Raw genomic sequence first — 21,821 nt, forward strand, 5'->3', positions numbered from 1 at the left:
TCAAAATGAAAAAGGAGTTTTCTTGTTCTGAGAGACAATCGTGCTCATATTTTGCGAGTCTGAGAGATGGTGCTTTGACATTAGAAAAGTGGATTCATTACTTGTTTTTTCATTCGATGTTTATTCTGCAGCTGCTGTCTAGTTTACCCTTAATGAGTGTGTTGGTCATTAGGGGTGTGTTACTCTTTCCCCTTAAACTTTTCCACATTTTTTCAAATTACAACCACATAACAGTTTACAAACTTCCATATGACAGGCCCAACATAGTAATGTGTCTAAAAAAATTCGATATATTTTGTGAAAGTGCAAAATTTCTTCCCAGTCATTTCAGTCATTTTATCAACATTCAGTAAAACACTTCAAGCTTTTATCTTGTTGCAGTTTTAATGATTATAGACCAATGAAAAATTAGTGTTTTGAGTAAAAATTTGAGGCTACTGAAAAGTATTTACATTTCTGTGCACTCAATACAAGGTTGGGCCTCCTCTTGCATGAGTTATGGCATTAATGCACCGTGGCATAAGAGGAGATCAGCCTGTGGATCGCTTTGCCGGCTGCCTTCTGGTCATCTGCCTTGTTGGATCAGCGGTCTCATCTTCCTCTTGACAACAGCCCATAGACTTTCTATGGGGTTAAAGGTCAGGGGAGTCTGCTGGCCAGTAAGGAACAGTCACACCAGGGTCATTTAACCAGCTTTTGGTAGGTCTAGATTCTATTTATTTGCATATATAGGAAAACTGAGCTGAATACAATTGTACACACATTAATACCATTTTTAAAACTAACTTTCTCCTTCCACAACACAAGGTGTTTGTCTTTTTTTTTTATCCAATATTCCCTGAAGTTTGTGATTATAACATGATAAAACATGTAGAAATCAGATCTGCGGGTTTACTCGCTAACAGGAGAAATCAGCACCATGGACAGAGACTAAACCCGCCTTTCTTCTTCACCTCCTGCTCTGCTCATCATTCATCTATTTGTTTTACACAAATGGAGAACCGACAGGACCAGAGAACATGGTGAAGTCTTGCTGCATGCAGCTTCGAGCTCCATATGACCTTCACAGAAAGCATCACGCTCGGCCGTTTAGACGACCCTCCCCCTCCTCCCATCTGCCCCCTTCTCGTGTCTTTACGCCTTCTCCGGGTCTCGCGATAATAGAGGAAGCAGCGCGGCTGGCAACGCAGCGCCACTCGTCTCGGGGTAGGGTGGGGGAGCGGATGAGTTATTAAATAAATAAATTAAAAGGGGAAAAAAATAAGAGCATGTGAATTCACAGAAAAAAATCGCGATCCGAACCTGCCGGGCTCTGGCGCTTAACTTCTGTATCACAGGCCGCAACGGAGTTGCGTTGGATGGTAGGGGGGAATGATGATGGTGATGATGCTTCCCTGTATGCCCCGCTGATACACAGGGACGGTAGGACCGCGGCTGCTGCTGCTGGTGAGGATTATCCAGGAGGAGGAAGGAAGACAGGGAGGAGGGGGAGGCAGCGACCAGCATCATCCGGTAGGCTGCATTCAGATCACCGATCTGAAATAAAATAATAATAATAACAAATCAACCCCCTCGTGGGTTTGGATTGGATTTTCCCCTTTTTTTTTTTTTTTTTTTTTTTTTTTTTTTTTTTTGCTGCCGAATGTTGGATACCGGCCTTCGGGGAAGGAAACGCGTGAATTCCCAACAGGACGGACTTCCAGTTGTTATGCAATCAGAAAGTGTCCCAGCGGCTCCTCTCTAGCGCCGGATCTGTGCGGCCGTTTTCGAGGGCAGCTAGGATTTTTGGGGCTGCCCTCTCTTTTTGGTGCGTGTGTGAGAGCGTAGGTGTGAGTGTGTGAGTGAGTGCGTGAGCGAGTGCGTGTGCGTGTGTGCGTGTGTGTGAGGGGGTAGGACCATATTGGACTCTGATCGTGGAGATTGGACTCAGCGGATATTTAGAAGATGTCGGGGCAGACGCTGACAGACCGCATCGCCGCGGCTCAGTACACCCTGACGGGCTCCGAGGTCTCCAGGGCCGTGTGTAAGGCCACTACACATGAGCAGACAGCCCCAAAGAAAAAACACCTGGAATGTAAGTATCTATCTATCTATCTATCTATCTATCTATCTATCTATCTATCTATCTATCTATCTATCTATCTATCTATCTATCTATCCCCTCCATCCCTCATTCCACCTACATCTTTTCCATAGTATAGGGAATATGTCATTCAAAAGTACAGTGTCACTAATTCACACTAGCTTGTTCTGCTACCCTTGCATTGCACTGACGTCCATTCATTCAATGTAGCCTAGCCCCCAAGTTTCACTGTTTACTCAATTTCTAGTGCTAATCACCAACCAGTAATACAATAATAAATTAGTCTTGGATTTGGTCCCCATACCATCTATGAGCCTTAGATGGAACTGTGTGAAGTGAGGTTCTAATGAGACTACAAAAACCAGAAACACTTACACACACACATGCTACACACAAGTGCAGCCAAATTGGCTATTTGCAGTGACATTATTTGTCACTTTAGTGTAGCACAGAGAACACATAAAAGTTAGCATTTGATTTGTGAACTGCATAACACTGACATATTAATATACGTTAACTTTTATATATATATGTATATAACATCATGAAGTGCCTTGCAAAACTGATGGTACATCTTTATCTTTTTGAAATTTTGTCAAATAACATTCACAAACATGAATGTATCTCATTGGAATTTTATGCAGCAGATCAATACAAAATAGTGTATAGCTGTGGAAGAAAAATTAAAATGGAAGTTGAAGGAAAATGACTCATTGATTTCAAATGTTTTGCATATATAAACTTTGAAATGTATCACCCAATGCAGGCGTCTTTAAAGTTGGTCCTTAAGAGCCGCCATCCTCCATCTTTTAGATGCTTCAATTCAGCTGAATCAAATGAAGGGTCATTAGAAGGCCTCCGCAGAACATTGGCATGCTGAGTAGGTAGCTGCTACCAGGGTGTTGAACTAAAACAAGCAGGATATCGGCCCTTAAGGACTGGCTTTGGACACCCCAGACTTTAGCAGAGTTCACTCATGTGAAATTTACTCAGTGCAAATCCAGCTGTCAGATAAGGCTCTCAAATGGTTTTTAGGGAACATTACACACAGCAGTAAAGTCAGGCATAAAGCTGAAAAGCATGGATCAACAATACACTTACCCAGACATGCCCAGATAAAGAAAATAGTTAATCAAAGAAAGAGCAATCATGCCATTGGTAAACATGGAGGGAAGAATCTGGCATTTGTGGATTAATAATGGGAAGAAACACTTTTTTGAAATAAAGAATGAAGTCCTGTTTAAAGCAGACCACAAATCATGTAGGGACTTTAGAAACAAAAGATCAAAAAGATCAAATTGAACCCATTGATCCACCTGAAAAACACTTTAGCAGATAAGTAACACTGCACATCACCATCTTCATCATAAAACACGGTGCTGTCTGCAACATGTCATGGGACATGCTTCTCCAGTAGTGACAGAGAAGCTGAAACTGATGGAAGTAAATACAGGACACTGCTGGAAGAACGACTGTTAGAAGGTTTGAGAAAAGGGTGGAGGTTCTTGTTTCAGCAGGATAATTACCCAAACATACAGTTAAAACTGCAAATTGAGGGATTTAATGAATGCAGAGCTGATATTCTCAGATGTGTAAAGTAACATAAAACACTTGCATCTGTAATTGATGGTTCTACAAAGCAGACTTTTCTGATGTTGTGAAAACCATGTATTATTTTCCTTCCACTTCACACTTATTTACTACTTTATGTTCATCACATAAAATCACATACGATCACAATATAAGACATTAATGTTTGTTGTTGTAATGTGACAACAAAAAGACTATGGGGTGTCATACTTTGGCATGACACTGTAAATATACAACCTAATATTTAAAACAAAAATGAAACAGAAAGGTTTAATGGAGCTTTCAAAGTTCAGATTACTCAATATTAAAACAATGAGCATAAATGCACAAAAACACTTCATATATTAGTACAAAACAGCCAAGGAGTACAGATACCACAATGTTTGGAGCAAGAAACAAAAAAGAAATTCGAGGAAATGCCTCTAAGCTGGAACTGGAAAACTCAAACTGAGTTTGTGTTAGCACAGGGAACCAGTCCATGCAGAATATAAATATGAACAATGAAACCTGGTGATTTAGCTAATAGGTAAGTGCAAACTGGTCAATTTGCAGAAGTTTGTTTCAGCATTTGTGACAGGTGAAGAAACATGGTCATGCCCTCATGGAGGCTAGTATTAGTTTTTCTTTAATTTTGCTACTGACACTGAGGTTTTTCACACTATTGTTGGACAAAATTTATGTTAAGAGGACAGAAATAAGTATGCTCACCTTTTTAAAAAAAAGAAAATTACATAAAAAATCCTTGTGAAGCTGCAACTAATTTGTTATCTTAAGACCACTTACATTCAATATTTCCTTGACAAAATTATCTGCAACAGTCTTTTTGTTTGTATCATTAGCTCATCTCTACATCATAAGAAAAAACTCCAGTATATTGACATACCTTGCTTTATTTGTTTACTGTAAGTGCTGCACAAAGAGACATTAAAAATGCATACATAACCAAAATTTGGTGTGTGTGTTGTCTTGCAGAAATATAGTCATCTGCAAAATTGATCCAATTGATCCAACAATGCTAGATTGAAATCAACTGGCAACATGAACTTTTATCTGCTTTTTTCCCCTTTGTTTTTAAATCAATGTTTGTCTTTGTTTGGGCAGATTTTATGGCCTGATTAGTTGTTATTTACAGGGTTTAGATGGGAAGTGACCTGGCAGATGGACAGATAATCAGAGGTATGATGAATGTTGGGCACCTCCACTACCAGATACACAAATTGAGAAAAGGGACAGACATCGCACTGCAGTGAGTTTGGAGTAAAGTCAAAAAATCCTCAGAGTAATGGAAGACAATATAATATCAGTTTTAGTCTTTTAAATACATCAGCTAAAAGCATGGCCACCCTCTGGCTAGCTCTTAGCCTTCCACAATTTATTTACTTTTCTTCAGATTCACTCTAATAAAATCTTTTTACTACTACAGCTGATGACAGTGGAATTATCTTTTTTTTAAAGCTTGCCCTAAAATGCCACAGACCAACTAAAGACATAGTTAAACTCGTTAGAAGTGTTGCTCTGCAAAGAGCTTCTAGCAGTCAATATTTAATCTGCAGTAAATTATACTGCTGGCATCGCTTTTTCAGCCAACAACAAAAGACAAGATATTGACCAATCATAACTTCACAATAGAACCCACTTACAAATAAATCTTATTTGTCCTTTAATAATGAGTTATAGACATTGGTATCTTTTTCCACTACTTATTTGGAACAAACCTTAGGTGGTCGATTAATGTTACATAAACACAGAAGACAAATAGTGTATGTCTGACCTCGCTCTCATCTCTCAACAAGTTGTTAAAAATTTTAAACAGTAAGAACTTGAAAAGATTGGTTCTTCTGGATTAAAGACTACACAGCCTACGGCCACATATGTGCCTCTCTGGCATAAGCAACTTTCAGGACATGCTTCTATTTTAAAACTTTAAATAGATCAAACTTAGGTAATTCAATCAAAAGTCTTCAGAAAGTTAGACGTAATAAGGTACAATTACATTTCTCATTGTAAAAAGCATAATGCACTGATCTTATTAGTTAATTTTACCAAAATATAAGCTATCATGTCTCTCTGACATCTTATAAGGTCTGTACAATCTTGCTGCAGGCCTTATTAACCTCTTTGTTTTTACACTATAACCAAAGTCCTTGAATGCTTTTGTTTTTTTACCTATACTTGAAATATTTCTACAATTCTATAATTTAATAGTAAACAGTCTCTTCCTGTAGGTTTATGAAGACTTTAAAGACACATTTTGATCTTTTAAGAAGCTGAGAGACAACCGTGGTTAAAAACCAGATGCATTTCGTAAACTGGGAAAAGATTGGCTTGTGGGACGGATTGCTCAGCATAATGGGATGTACATTCGCAACTTCACTTAGCTTGCATCCTGAGACCCTGGCTGGAAGCACTGAGTGCGCTATTTGAGGAAGGGGCCTGAATTGGCTGTTGCCAAGAAGAAGATACAGCTGTGAGTCAAGGGTCTGAATTAGTGAATGATTTTCAAGCCATTCAGATCAAAGCCTGCAATCTAGCCGCATCCAGATTTTGCTTAATATCCAGTAGTATTAGCTCACCTTTGCAAGAAGCTTGTCTTGTTTAGGAAGCATATTTTTCTCCAAATGGGTTTTGTGCTGGTATATAATTATCTGAACTGCTGGATGGGATACAAATCAGCGAATGAGGTCTGTCGCACCAACCACATTCAGTGTTAATTCTATGACACAGTGCCGTGTGAGATGCGAGTCAGACGGTACTGTCAGACATTTTGGAAGGATTGCATAATATCTGTACGGAGAAATATGAGTTTAAGGTGCTTTTCTTGTATTGGCTATCTGTTTTTGCACAACATTAGCCCTGAGTCCTCACAAAACATCTGTTTATGTAAGTCTCGCTCATGACGGACAGAAGTGTCTGTGCGACTTCATTTTTTAAATTTCCTTTTTTTTTTAAACAGCAGCTGCTAAATGAATGCTGTGATAAGCAGAAAATGTGATAAACACTATTTGTTTCTCTTGTGAGGAATACTGGAAGCATAGGTGAGAACCAAGCCTGCTGGGGCAGTTTTATCTGCAGACCAGAAGGAATCAGCGAAAAGAGACTTGAATGGCAGCCAAATGAAAATGGCTCTGTTTCTAAAGACAAGCCCTACCACTCGTGCTGCTCCTAATGGCCTCCATCGTTTTATCTGCCCATTGCGTTCCCAAACCTCTAAATCTTAATGCTGTTCCAACAGTCACGACTTCTTGGTAAGTGTGAAGGTCACATTTTAGAAAATCTGTTTAAGAAAAAAAGTCTCTTTTTCGTATCCGCATCGTACAAAGATCACGACGTAGATGAAGGGTCCGGATCCTTTGGTAATTATCACATTATCTGCTGCTGCTCTGAATAGTGTAACTCCAATTAGCGGTTTTATTTCAGAGAAATAACTGAGCCCGCTCAGTTATTTCACACTGAGCGGACTGGAATGCCCGCTCAGTGTGAAAGCAGTGCATGTTACCTGCTGGGTGTGTGTTGGTGAGTGGCGGGGTGGGGGAAGCAGGACGGCAAGCGATTAGGAACATAAACAGCATGCTGAGCCCCCTCTGGCAGACAGGGTGCTGTTACCGCTGCATGTGTCACAATCAATGTGTTACCAGATTTCAGAGCCAGAAGGCCTCATGGATAATGATGAGGCTGGGAAGCTCTTAGGATGGTCTTTTGGACTCATCTGGTTTGCTGATTTTTTTTCCTAAAGATTCAAGTTTGTTGATCTATGGTTTCTTAGTTGTTGTTTTTTTTTTTGCTGAAGGAATTCACTGTTTGGAAATGTTCATTGGCAAACACTCAATCATATAACTGGGAAGACTTTGTTTCATTTTTTCTTATAATGACGGCCTTTGAGAAGGGAGACATATATTTTTTCTTTTATTTTATATTACATGTTTTTCTCCTATAGAGCAGATGTTCCAAAATAAATCTGATAACAAAGATCTTTTCAGTGCTAAGGTTTCGAGCACCACCACTCTTAATATTTTCAAATGGTAATACAATACACTGATTTTTGTATGTTGTTCTTTAAAAAAAAAAAGTAAAATCTGAACTGCAGTTTGATCAGGCGTTTATTTTTAATTTGAGTTTTTAAAAGTTTTCAACCCTCATGAAGTCAAAATTTTAGTAAGAGATTTGGAGGTCTCTTTCCAATCCCAACTTTAACATTTTATATGAGGGCTGTTTAGGTGTGTGTAGTAGACACACAAATCTGGAAGTCCAACTTCTAGATGGTTCGCATCTCATAAATTCTTTCATATCTGCCACTGACAATGTTCTTTCATTGGCTGCATACATAAAATGGGATTAAAATACAATAGTATAGTAAAGTATTGTGTAGTATAATAAAACATAGGATAGCATGCCTTAGTATAGTATAATACAGTATAACATAGCATCGTAAAACATAGTATAGTGGTCTGCTATGGTGACACAGGGGTTAAGCACAACCCACATACGTGGCTGAAGCAAGTTCGATTTCCGGCCTGGTGACCTTTGCCGCATGTCTTCCCCCTTCTCTCATTACTCACTTTCATGTCAATTCACTGTCAAGTAAAGGCCACTAGAGCGAATAAAACCTTAAAAAAAAGCATAGTATAGCCTAGCACCCAACTTGATTGACAAATATCACATTGGGGTTTGTCAATGTGGTATTTGGAACCTGGTTAACATACAGAAAATTGTAAATAACTGACAGATATTAAAAGTTCCAATTATTTAAAAAACTAAACAGGGGCATAATCTTTAAATAACATTTTATGGCTATTTATAGTAAGAAGGACCAAAAATTCACCTGGAAAAAAGTGACTTGCGCATTTTTTTCACATTTTCTTTTCCAATTGATGAAACCTAGGAACGTCTATTCCATAACTAATACATTTCTGTTTTCATTTTAGCATGAATGATACCTGACAATAAGATCCATTTCTTTTATCCTTTGGGCAGAAGAGGATGTTGTTCCAGTTGAGTTTTTGAGTTTGCATCTCTAGATGCCACTCCGACCCAGAAAGTTAACATCGACACTACATAATGACTCTGTTTGGGAAAACTTTACCTTTGAAAGGATAGCATGCCAAACTTATCTAAACACAACTGCTCGGTCAAACTGTTTAACTTTTCATTGTGGTTTGTTCAATATCCCTGTCCTGTTGAATTGTGAATTGCCATCCAATTAGTACCGGTATTATATAAGCCCAGACTGCTTCGATGTACCTCCAAATTAATTTCTTTCTAAAATGTCTGGAGTGAAATCATCAATAAAGTCCAGTATAAGGGTTCTGTTGGCAGACGCACAGGACCGATCCTTGAGCCAAGGATGCTGTAGATCATCAGTTCTTGTTTGTTGCCTCGACACTTCTCATTATTCATTGGTCTGCAGAGCATAACTCATGAAGCCAAACATATTCTAGTCAAATGCTTCATTTTGCACCAATATGGGACACACACAGAAGCAACTTAGAGCGTGTATTGAACCTTCCATTGCTTAAAGTAGCTCTAACTTCTATTTTAAATTCATAAAATGCTCAAAAACACTCGTGTTCACAGTATGTGGTTGCCCCCTTCTTCATCCAGACCCTCTTTACGTCGTCTTTGGTCCTCCATTCTTATTTCTTCTTGTTTTTCCAGTGAGGAGTGATTTTTGCCAAGAGTTGCACTGGAAAGCAGAACTTTGAAGTTTGTTGTTGATAAAGCTTAGCATGTACTGCAGACTCGATCGCTCAGCGGGTATCTGTGTAATGTCAAACAGCGTGGGAGGTGGAGTGCCCTGCCATCAGTGTTGGTCCAGATTAACGAGCCGAGTCAAAGATCTTTCTCGCTACCACACTATTATCGCTGCTACTCTAAATCTTAGCAGCAAATAGATGTGCTCTGCTCTCTCAAGTTGCCCCTCAGTTTCTGTTTCTGATCTTTACATGTGATGTAAAGATCCTCTTCTGGGGTCCAAAGAGGAAAAACTGTAACGTAAGAGTTGCTGAATATTTAATGCCCATTTAGTAAGAGGAAAAAAAGCAGAAACGACTGCCATCAAGCATTTTCAAATGGCCATGGAACAGAATCTCCACTGGATACAGACTTTGACTATGCCAATCCAAAACCTTATTCTTTTAAACCATTCAGATTTGGACTTGCTGGCTTACTTTGGATCACTGTCCTGCTTTAGCTTAAAGTGTAACTAAGCCCCCTGTGGAAGCATAACATCAACCCTAAACAATTTCTGAAAAATTCCACCAAAGTGGGCGGAGCCAACAGACTAAGGGGCATATCGATGTATAGATACTGTAGTCTGGATGAGGGAAAGCGTTGTTGCCAACTTAGCGACTTTGTTGTTATATTTAGTGACTTTTTAGACCCCTTTGATGACTTATTTTCAAAAAAGTGACAATCGACTTTTTCCTGTTATTGGAAACTTTAATGGTGACATGTCAAGAACCAGTCACTTTCAGCAGCTACTGTTCAACCCAACATCATCACATGATCTTCCTGATGTGATGTCATGTTTCTGAAATGTGGGTCCTGGTGTTTTCCACCAGAACAACATACAAACAGTTTCGTCTAGTCAGTCCAAGAAATGTTTTCCTTAAAGTCTTAATTAGGTGGGATAAATTAGTTAGATTCCTTCACTTCACTCATCAAATGAAAACTTTATTTTGTATTTACTCGGACTACTTTTGTCTAATATGCAAAATTGTGTGATTATCTAAAAGATTTCAGTGAGAAAAAAGTAAAACCAGAAATCTGAAAGGAGACAAATGCCGTTCCCCAGGACTATAAATGGTTGTGTGATGCTGTTCGCTAACAGTATATCAGCCATCCGCATATCAATAATAGAGTGAAGCTATAGTGTTTCCTGCTGTATTATTACTCAACTCCAATGAGTTGTGCAGGAGGAACAGAAACATGTTACAGAAATTGTTGCATGGGATCTTGTGTAGACACTGTTATCAATGTAGAATATTCCAGTTCAGGGTTGACAACTTCATACAATGTAACTTTCATCTTTGTCTCATTCCAAGTGGCTCCCATTGCCAAAAAAGGGTTAAAAATGCTTCTTTTTAAAATTTCGTGAACAAAACAAAGGCTTCATTACTAATTTCCTTTTTCTACAAAGGATCTAATGTTTCCACAAATAATTTAAAGATGGTGAAGGACCCTGTAGTGCGTTTTAAAATTAGTGTTCCTGGTCAACCTTTGAAACATTGTTATGTTTTAATATCAAAACCATTAAATCTTGTTACCCCCTATGTTAGCCTATTTCATAGCAGCCATTTTGACTTTCCCCCTTGTTAAGTATTGTAAAGAATTGTTTCAAAAATCCCCCTCTGCCAATTTAATTAATGTGTGCCTGTTGATGCGTGTTCAACAGATGCCAAGGGTTGCGCTGGACGTACTTTGTGGTTTGAATTATGCGAAGTTATGCCTATTTTAGCTCATTAGAATATGCTGCAGTGATAGCTGAGGAACAGCTGCAGCACAAGCAGCTTGGGGATTTTTTAAATAGAAAACAAAAAGCCAAACCTGCTGAATATTTACATTTTACTGATTCTTACTGAAGTCTCAGCAGAACCTTCAAAGCAACCAAAAGGTTAGAGATGTCAAAGCCATAAAAGGTAACTTATGTATTACACATTATTTATAAGCTAAGATATAAAGTTTGAAGTACATCACTGCTGATATACTGTTCCATGTAGAGTAACAGATTTTTATATCTATATCTATATATATATGTATATCAAACACTTTTGGCACAAATAGTAGTAAAATAGTCTGTTCATGAGATTTTGCTGCTTTTATTATTTTTTTTGCTGCTTCTGCTTAATCAATTCTCTTTAATTTAAATTAAAAAATACTTTATTGATCCCAGTGGGAAATGAAATGTTGCTGTAGCTCACATTAATTAGAAATTCTCCACAGAGTTATTGTAGATGTTGATGGATATGGACAGAAAAGATCACCTGTCGCGAATTAGAAGAGACATGCTGTTTTGAAGAGGATGCTCAGGGTTGTCCATAATTTTCTTAATTTTATATAAAACTCTTCTTTGCATCATCATAGAAAAAGTGTGTTTTAGTTATATGTTAATTCAGGAGCTACGCATTGATGCACTCAGCACTATTGCTTCTTCTTGCAGGCGCTCTCTTTGAATTTTCCAAGCTCTCCATGAGTTTTTGACGTTTGCAAATTGATTCAGAATCACCCAACTGCATCACATTTAAGGAAGTGATCTAATTTCTTTTTCATTTAATGGTTAACAGATTGTCTCTGCAAGTTGAAACATCATGAATGTTTGAAAGTTCCATCATAAATTCATTTGAAATCCAGGTTCGTTATTGTTGTCGTCATGTCACTATGGATTTATTTTTTCATATCTTTCCTGAACAAAATTTGATTGCATGTTGGTGATCTGAGGTGAACTGATGTCCAGGATGAATGTCATCGTGATTGTATACAGATGAGATTGTTTTTTTTAAATGCACTAATGACACGGAGAGAAGCTGCAGCATAGCAAACAGTAGACTGAGTGTCCATATGAAGTCGGCACAGCTCTGATATCAGTCTTCCCTACAGCAGCAGGTTCCAATGGCTGCCAGCTTATTCCTCAGATGTCATATCCAGACTCCACAGTGTCCGCATCCCATTGGCACCCTCTGCGTTTGGCTGCCACAACATGTTGATGCTATGCTATGCTATGCTATGCTTGCCACAGTGCATTCTGGGTATTTTTTTTCTTCTTTTCCTTCTTAAGCGTTGCCTGAAGGTGAGAGCAGTTTAAAAATAAACACAGGGTTCGAGTTCTCCATTCATGTGCCGCTCAGCGCTCTATGGATCGTCCCGCAGGCGTTGCATCCTCATTTGAACACGTCTGTCGCCATGTTTAGGAGTCGTTTGTTTGAACATGGAAAGAATAATATAAAAGGCGAGGAGTGGATGTTAAACGGAGAGAAATTCTACAGGTTCTCATGTGTAGTCAGGTGAATCCAGACAGTCAGTACACGTCACTGCAGGTGATGAAAACATCACGACGACAGACCGTCGGGATGATTTTAAAGGAATTTAGCTTCATACTCCAAGCTCGAGGGAGCTGTTGCCAAGGAGACCACCTTGGCATGTCTCTAGTAGGTATTTTGCACCATTCAGAAACATATCTGTGGAAAAGGAAGGGACAGGGAGAGGAATGAGTGTTTCCTGCAGTGCGTGCTTCTTTAGGGGGGTTCGCCCTGAGTTGTACCCACACGCTGTGGCTTTGAGATCACTTACAGCGATCGATGCGTTGCAGGCTGTTCGCTGAAACCGGAGTCCTGCTGTGTGTTGCCGGGTGTGGCAGGCGCCGTGGAGGCATCCAGATTCAGTGGCAGTTATCTGACACTGCGCAGGTCAGCTGGGTAAAGACATCAAGAAGTTCGCAGACGGTGTACGCCAGCTGCTTCACCTTTCCTCCTGCAGCCGTTGTTATAGCTGACTGCAGGTTGCTCCCGCAACTGCCCAAATACACATTGTTCAGATATATGTACAGATATTGTTCACATACTGTTAAACAAACAGAAACGGGGACACCTCATTGACACACTGAACAGCACTACTAGACCTTGACCTGGTTTAATGGGGATTGCATTGTGGGTTTGCTAAAGGCATGGCGTTAGCTTGCGTTGGTACCCTCGCATACATCTGTATGATCCACATGTACATACAGAAAGTAGTCCCTTGGCTAATACACTGGCGTAGTCATCGTAAAGGTTATTTGTTTTATGAGTAATGCAGCAATAAACGAAATCCTGATCCAAGCATGCAAATAAAAGCTAATTGTTATTCATACTGATAATTCGTATGCATTCTTACACTCAATCTTGTTTGCAGCAGGCCCTCTCTGTCTTTCTGTTTCACTCACACTGCTGCACGTGTGTAATTATGAATAAGCGTGCTTGGGTACGTGGGATCAGTAGACGAGGCTGATGACTTCTCTTCCATTCAGTCTTCATCCTCTTTGCATATCTTCATAGTTCTATTTTATTTATTTATTTATTTTTATTTTTTTTCAAAATTGTGTTTGCAACTTAACCTGTTTTCACTGGATTCAGCCTTTTTCCACTTCCAAAAATGATGGTCTGTGGCATTCCTCTTGGTCCTGGGACACCTGTCTGAGCCAATATTTAATGTAAGAGGTGTTGCGTTTTGTCCCTACAGTCGTAGTACAGCCAACGACTCTTACAGGAGGCAACAGAGAGAGAAGCAGGCGGAGAGTGAGACGGGCTGACAGACAGAAGGAGACAGGGACATGAAGAGCGTAGGATGATGCAGGCTGCTGACTCATCAGCCCTGTAGGGATTATCCTTCACACTCCTGTGTGTGCGTGTGCGTGTGTGTGTGTTTATGTGTGCCGGTGCTCCTGCTGTCTTACTACTGAACAGGAAACGGGCACTTGTTATTGCTGCATGATAGAAGCATGATAGCGGAAGCAAAGGAGCCGTCCAACTTGTCAGAGGTCAAACGAACCTCGGTCTCCATCTGAGTCTCATAGAGCACGTTAATAGAGCAATACGTATAGGGAAGTGGCGGTACATAAGAGCTAAGCTGTTGAGCTTGGCTAAATGGCCGAAAACACGGGCTTTGTCAAATGAGTTGCCAGCTGAAACAATGAAAAACAATGTGAAACTCATTCAACGCCAAGCATGGCAATAACACTGTGACTGTTCCCTGTCTACCGCAGCTCATATTTCTAACTAATGTAAACCGATTCAGATGCGGCAGAAGAGAGACATGCAGTGACGAATTGAAAGCATCAGTAGCAACAGCACAAGGCAATTTGTCTTAAAAAAATGAGAGCACAAAACAAAGGCAAACACATCGGGTTTAAAAGGGAGTCAATGTTTGCGGCTGGCAGGGAAATATTTGCCGAAAGGAAAAGTGTGTTGATTTCTTTTATATAAAATCAAACATAGCCTAGTAGAAAGAGCTTTAGATGGCAGTAAATACAAAAGACTTTAAACCTCAAACTTTAGCCACAGATGCACACACATGTTGTTTTTACAGTGCATTAAATGTGCAAAACATGGGGAGGGTGCTTCTCATTTCCATTGGCAGGACATAAACAAAACTCAGTCTTGAGAACGTTTTTCTATTTCTGAGCATTCAGACCACCCTCTGGTGCAAGGACACCCTGAGCACAGAGCCATGTTGCTTGCATCAAAAACTCATGCTCAGTAGTCTTACACCGATGAGGTTTCAATGTAAAGGTCCTCAGAATAAAACAGTTCATTCTTTATATGTAGCTATATGTAGTTAGCTTTTTTCTACCCACTGGTTGTTTTACCTAAAACAGGCTCATATCGTTTTAACTCACTTAATTTTTTTTAGGTTGCTTTTAACGTGACTTTGTGACCGAAATCTATAAATATTTGTGAATTTGTTTCACTTCTGTTCTGAGATGGTGACAGGAAATGTTGTTTTTTAAGGCCTGCTTCCTGTTGTTATCTATGTTCTTTTAAAGTAAATCTCTTACCTGTTTGTCTGGTTGTAATTTGGGCTGGTTGAGGCTAGTGAAATTGAAAAATATTGATTAATTCATGATTTAAAAACATGCCAGATAAAAAAAAAGCTTTCGTTTGTCGATTAAAAGAGAAACACGTGTTGCCGCTAGAATGAGGCGTTTTATCGGGGGCTGTATCAAAATGGTAGCACTTTTTTCGCATCACAGTAGTCACATGATCAACAACCGGATGTTGCCACTGGCTCAAACCACGAAGAAGAAGACGACAGGAAGTAGTTGGTGAGTCATGGCGCGGCAGGTGTTTTTAATGGCAAACGTATTCACACGTGAGTTTAATTACGTTTCTTATTTAATGGATACATCATCGCAATTGCGAAATTGTTTTTTTTTTTTTCAACATTGGTGGAATATTGGCAATGTTTTGCGCACAAATGTAAATGAAGCAGCTTGTGACAGACAACATTGAGTGATGAGGAATTAGTTGCTAGTTGAAAACAGCTATTTGCTTCATTATATTCAGGTTCGGAAAAACAAAACAGAGGGATAAAAGTGTAAGACGCGTTGAGGTTGGGCGAGAAGTGTTAATTCGTCATTATGATGGTTTACTACACAATGTCGCTTGAGCTCGTACCTTTTATGCACTGTATTAAATTTCCCGACTCTGCATTTTGATAAGTCGCACTCTGTAAGGTGAATTATAGGAAAACCAGTTAGCTGTCACGACTGTTTGGGAATTAGTGAAAAATATTACAACTTTAAAATAAAAAAAATTTACTCGTATTTTTACCTTCACAAAAATGGATGCAACAATCCAAAAAAAAAAAAAAAAAAAAAAAAAACTTGTGAAAAGGTTGCTTTCCTATTAAAACGTCCTAAATGTTTGGTGTGTTATTTTATCAATTTGGTTCTGCATCTGCCATCATCTGTAATGCAGTCATCTCGTCTTTTGCAGTCATCTCGTCTTTTGTGTATCTTTCTGCTGTGGAATATTCCACTCTCTTTCTGGCTCCCTACGCTAGCTGAAGAGCTCTGCTGCAGAAACCAAACAAAGCAGCAGCCAGTGTGACTCACAGTAAGCAAAAGCATCATAATGTGAAACGATCCTCCGAATACATTTCTGTTGAGTGTAAAACGACAAGCTTGATGAGACGAGGACCACCTCAGCTCACAACCTGAACTTAGATTTCTGATTCAAATAGGAAGTTGATCATTTAAATACAATTAAATTATTTTTAGCAAAACTAGTAGGCACTAAACAGTGTAATTTCACACAGTGTTACTGTGAGCTACACAGAAGTAGATATTTCATATCTCCACAATTATTCTCCATAGTCCTATCTGTTTTCTAGACATCTGTCTTCCTCCTTGCTCCAATCTGTTTGCATTATTACTGAAAGCTTCACTGTATGAGTCTCTGCCGACATTTATCACCTGACCTCACGTTTGTCCTCGCTCTGCTCCTCAGACCTGATCCAGGCCACCCAGGATTCCAACGTGAACGTGCCCCAGATGGCAGACACGCTGATGGAGAGGGTGGGCAACGCCAGCTGGGTGGTGGTTTTCAAAGCCCTGATCACCACACACCACCTCATGGTGCATGGTAACGAGGTAAGGCCAATCTGTGTGAATGTGTTGCACACAGAAAGCGTGACATATTTTTGCCTTTTTAGCTCATTAACCAATCTATATTGGCTGTGAAGGCCTAAATGCAAAACAGAACACCGTTTGTGCATTATAAGAGGTTTCAGTCGACGCTCTGTGAACACACTGAAACAATATTAACATAAAAATCAAGTTGAAAATTCATTCCAGTACATCAGTGTGGTGTGCATTGATTTTAATTATAAGGTCTTTGTTCAGACAAAGAACAATGCATCTTATCCCTTGCGAGAAGCGTCTGCTGCCGACACATTTTTTGACATGGCTTAGTTAGCGGAGAGTGTTGGGCTAATACTATCTAATGCTAGCCACTTCGTACTTTGTTTTCATGTCTTGTAACATTATTTCAATTTGGTTCCAGTTCATTTTGTGCTGTATTAGCTTACAGGAAAAGATGCCCTCTCCCTTCTTGGGTACCTCGTAGGGAAAAACTGAATTTCTCTCACTAAATTGACCACTTTGAGTCGATATGTAATTGTAATGATGAACGGAGAAAGTTGCATAAAACTCACAGAAAGGACAATCCGGTTTGCTGTCAAAAACCCCGATTCTACCAACATAATAATGCAGACAAACCACACAAGCTCTACCAGGAAAACTGAAGACTGTTAAACTATAAAATTGTTTGTGAAAAATGCAGCAATGTGTCTTGGTGTTGAATTTGTCAGGAACTTTGGATGCAGTAAAATATCGATACATGGGATCAGATAGGGACGTCTATCCTTCACATCGCGTTGTCTTTACAATATGAGTATGATACATTTAAATAAAACTCTGTGCCTTTCACTTTTTTACCACCTCTAGACATCGGCAATTTTTATGCTGACATTTTTTCCACTTTGCAGGTCAGATATATTTTAGACTATAATTGGAGTTTTTTACCTTCATCTTTTCAAGCACATTTACACATTTTTAAAAATGGGTAGAGTTAAATTTACCTTAATAACCTTTTCCTGTTGTTCAGACACCTGTGGATTGACAGGGCCTCTGGTATTGACCCGTCTCTGTCTGAATACTGATTAGGGAATATTCCAGCAACGTTACGATAACAGCATCAACCTCGTTGACATCACAGCATGAACAAAGGCAACTGCGTTGTGTTGGCATGGGTCACTAAATTATACTAAGGTCTGGGAACAAACATACATATCACAAATGGTTTGTAATTTTAGAGATTTGTATTTCTTTCCATCAAAGTTTCACTAAATTGCCTCCTGTTTCTAGTAAACAAGAAGTTGGGATATTCTTTATGGTTTAATACCACTGGAGTTTATTTTTGCACTACTTTCTAGTTTTTTGACCCATAATGTGTCCAACTTAGATTAATGCTTACCTTCATCTCTATTTAAATATCAGAAACAAAAAATCAAATTTGACTTATTAAGTCTACTTACTTTATATTCTGACAGAGTTCTGCTGGACTCCTCTGAAATGTGTCCACCATGATTTTAAAGACTTGACAGAGGCAGGGACTGCTTACTCACTAGGACGATAAATACGTAACTTTATGCATTTGTCCTTTTCTGCAGAGATTTGTCCAGTTCCTGGCATCTAGGAACACCTTGTTCAACCTCAGCAACTTCCTGGACAAAACCGGCTCCCATGGTGCGTGGTGTCTGACGCAAACAATTATGACGTTACACACAGCTCTAAAGGAGCAGCTTCAACACTCAAACAGAACGAACCAAAAATGAAATGATCTGGTTCTTGATCGTTAATGACCCTTAAACATGCAGATTTGTTCACATCCTTTTAAGCAAGGTGAAAGCATATAGCCATTTAGCTTACTTGGATGTGCTACTTTTTTTTTTTATTTCAGTCTTTTTCACATTGACTCATAAAAATAAGTGTTTGAAATCTGTTTTTTTTTTTTTAACTTAAGGCAGCAAAATACACCTTGGCATCCACAAGTAGTCTCTGCTGCAGTCAGAGGAACCAATTGCTATGGAAATTAGGACATCACCCACAGTGATAAATACTGGGTTCACAGCCTGCTGTCACAGATGTGTTTCTGCTTGCTTGACTGCAGAGTTTACAGAGTGTGCATTTTAAGCCCCTTTTAATGCTTCCCATGTTAAGAAACGTTCCCACAGAGGCTGACGAACATAAAGCACTGTCAGGAACTCTAAAATATTAAAAAAGAGCAGCTTGTCACTCTAGTAAGACATGCTCTCTCTCCTTTTACGTTGGGTTATTGTAAGATGAGTGATTTTGCAACACATTTTTGTGAAGAATGCTAATACGACAGAAGTAATGCTAACATGGTGCATCCTGGAACAGACTTATTGAATCACCATGGAAGTAAATAATCTTTACCTTATTTCTGTATTCATACATCAGTCATTTTTAGCTACTCTGAGTTGGCCAGCAGCATGAAAGTTTTGGGTTTGGTTTGATTTTCTGCTCTAGAATGACTTCAATCAGAAAAGCTAGCAAGTTAGCTAACTTAGCAAACCTGGCCCCCAAATTAGCTGAATAAATTTGTTTGCATTTTACTTTTAATGTTGAGTTGTTTCACTAACTGCTAACATATTTATGCCTCTTACCACAAGCATAAAACAACTTCTCATGAAGGGATTATGAAAAAAACATAGGTCTTTCCTATCTTTTAACCTCTCTGGTAAAATTAATGATTTTTAGCTTCTTGGCTTCATATTTAGGATGAAGCTAAGCTAAGACAAAATCACATATTTTATTTTGGTTAATATAAATATAAAGTACCCAATTTAACTAGAAAAATATATTTTGTTTTTTGGCATTTTTTTAGCAATTGAATCTTTATCTTATTTTGATGATATGGATGTGATCTGTTTTTTAGTCAGAAAAAAAAACTGTCAAAACATAAAATAAAATAAGGGTGTCTAAATGTTTGTAGAGCCCATTACATGTAATTTAGCGCAATAATGACATTATCTTGTAGTACTTGCCAAGTTTCTACTGGGCCATCTGAATTTTTTTTCCCATTTTCTGAAAAAATAAATAAAGAGAAAATGTGACATATTTTGCAATGAAAGTTAAGATGTTAATTGTCACTTTGAACATTATACAACCACTAAGAAAAATCTGTTTAATTTAAGCACAATTTAGGTTAAGAGTACTCTTAAGTAACTTGAAAATAAATATCTGTACTGTTTATTAAGCTATGCTCTAAATGTACAGTGAGATCCCTCAATGGTTAATTAATTCCCCCTGTTCTTTTTTGCGTCCTGTACCTGTGGACCATTATAGTTGAGCTTTAAGTTAAAGGACTGGCATGTGTTTTCTCAATTATAGTTCCCAGATGGATGTGAGTTTGGAGCAGCTTTACTGCATGCACATAGAGCAGAAATCCAGACTCTGTTCACTGATGAAAAAAAATCAAAACTCCTCACCTCTACAACGTAATGACTGTCTCTAAAAAGTCTGTAATGTCTAAGCAGAGCGTCATTTATTGTCACCACAATAAGGTCACATCCTTAAAAAAAATAAAATAAAGAGCTTCATTAGTTTACACAATGGGAACTCGGCTCACTGCAGACATGATGATATGGATGTGTTCTCCTCAGGCTACGACATGTCCACGTTCATCAGACGTTACAGCCGCTATCTCAACGAGAAGGCCTTCGCCTACAGACAGATGTCCTTCGACTTTGGACGAGTTAAAAAAGGGTACGGTCGCTTAATCCTCCGTCACAAGGGAATCTGTGTGTGATACTAGTTTGGTGTGATGGATAATGCTGGAGCTTCTCCAGAGTGAAGAGATGAATACAGAGAAGGTTTTTGATCATGTTTGGATATTTTAGAGCTCTGTTAACTGGCAGACATAAGGTTTTACGATGGCTGCGTAACCAGGCACCGCACCTGAACAGAATAGAAACGAGGCAATTGAACGATATGTGTGACAGATGTGTGAAGAGCTTTCAGAACATGTCGTCGTAGAAAAGTTAATGTTTTCTCATCAAATGTAAATGTTTCAAAGAGTTGCTGTGTAATTTTCTCTGCTCTTTGAATCTCAGAGCTGATGGAGCGATGAGGACCATGTCAGTGGAGAAGCTGTTGAAAGGAATGCCGATCCTGCAGAGCCAGATCGACTCGCTTTTGGACTTCGAGGTGAGAGACACTTGATAACAGGGCGACAGTGTTCATCGAATTCGCTGTGGGAAACACACAAACTCGCAGCCTGTCACCCTATGTTTTATGATCGTTATTAAACTAATAATAAAACCAGAAAGTTTTGTTTGACCTTGATTTTTTTTTCTTTTTATTTGTGATATTTGGTAATACTGCTAATACTGCTGTGTCATTAAGTACTTCTATGCAATTCATGTGTGTTTCTGTAAAGATGCTGCAAGATGTAAATCTGACTATGGCTTTTAAACACTAAATTCCAGTTGCTTTTTTTTCTCTTAAATATCTGTAGCTCTAAATCAAAAACTAATTTTCACTTTTTGCTTGCAGGTTCACCCCAAAGATCTGAACAACGGCGTGATAAACGCCTGCTTTCTCCTTCTCTTCAAAGATCTCATCAAGTTGTATGCCTGCTACAATGACGGCATCATCAATCTGCTTGGTGAGGAAACACTTTCGTTTTGCGCATTTTATTCAAATGTTGGAAAAAATATGGCTTTTATGGATTCATAGGTCTGATACAGAATCTTAATTTAAACCTGAAAGGGTGCTTAGTGTGAAAGTTAATATTTAAAAGGCGTGCACCGTCATTTTCACAATACAGACTGACCTTTGTTGGTCCTTTGACAGCGTTCTTTTGGGAAACTGTGTTAGAGTATGAAGTTATTTCTAATTCTATGTTTGAAATAAAAAAAAAAAAAACAGAGAGGAGAGAGAATAGGAAAAAGAAAACAAAAGAATAAACTGATGCATTCAATGCTTTAAATTATCATGATATCTGGCTTTTCGTTGTTTTTCATTAATATTTATTTTATATTTCCACAATTCAGTCACACAAAACAAATGTCCTCTCTGTCCATTCAGTTACATTTG

General features: G+C 38.7%; 1 protein-coding gene across 11 annotated transcripts in view; it reads left to right on the plus strand.

The window, feature by feature from the left end:
* The first annotated feature begins 1,201 nt into the window (after positions 1-1,201).
* snap91a (synaptosome associated protein 91a) overlaps positions 1,202-21,821 on the plus strand; it is a 46,835-nt gene continuing 26,215 nt past the window's right edge. For 8 of the 11 annotated variants that reach the window (XM_015017400.1, XM_015017420.1, XM_015017429.1 and 5 more), the window contains exons 1-6: positions 1,203-2,074; positions 16,648-16,790; positions 18,371-18,446; positions 20,387-20,489; positions 20,837-20,930; positions 21,279-21,390. In XM_015017400.1, the coding sequence (XP_014872886.1) occupies positions 1,945-2,074; positions 16,648-16,790; positions 18,371-18,446; positions 20,387-20,489; positions 20,837-20,930; positions 21,279-21,390 (658 nt within the window). In that variant the 5' untranslated portion in view covers positions 1,203-1,944. Of the gene's footprint in view, positions 2,075-16,647; positions 16,791-18,370; positions 18,447-20,386; positions 20,490-20,836; positions 20,931-21,278; positions 21,391-21,821 lie in introns of all 11 variants that reach the window. The other 3 variants (XM_015017444.1, XM_015017452.1, XM_015017481.1) reach the window with 2 other exon arrangements.

This window comes from Poecilia latipinna, unplaced genomic scaffold, assembly GCF_001443285.1.
Source record: "Poecilia latipinna isolate Pla-1442-1.1 unplaced genomic scaffold, P_latipinna-1.0 Scaffold76, whole genome shotgun sequence".
In the NCBI taxonomy this organism is placed as follows: Eukaryota; Metazoa; Chordata; class Actinopteri; order Cyprinodontiformes; family Poeciliidae; genus Poecilia; species Poecilia latipinna.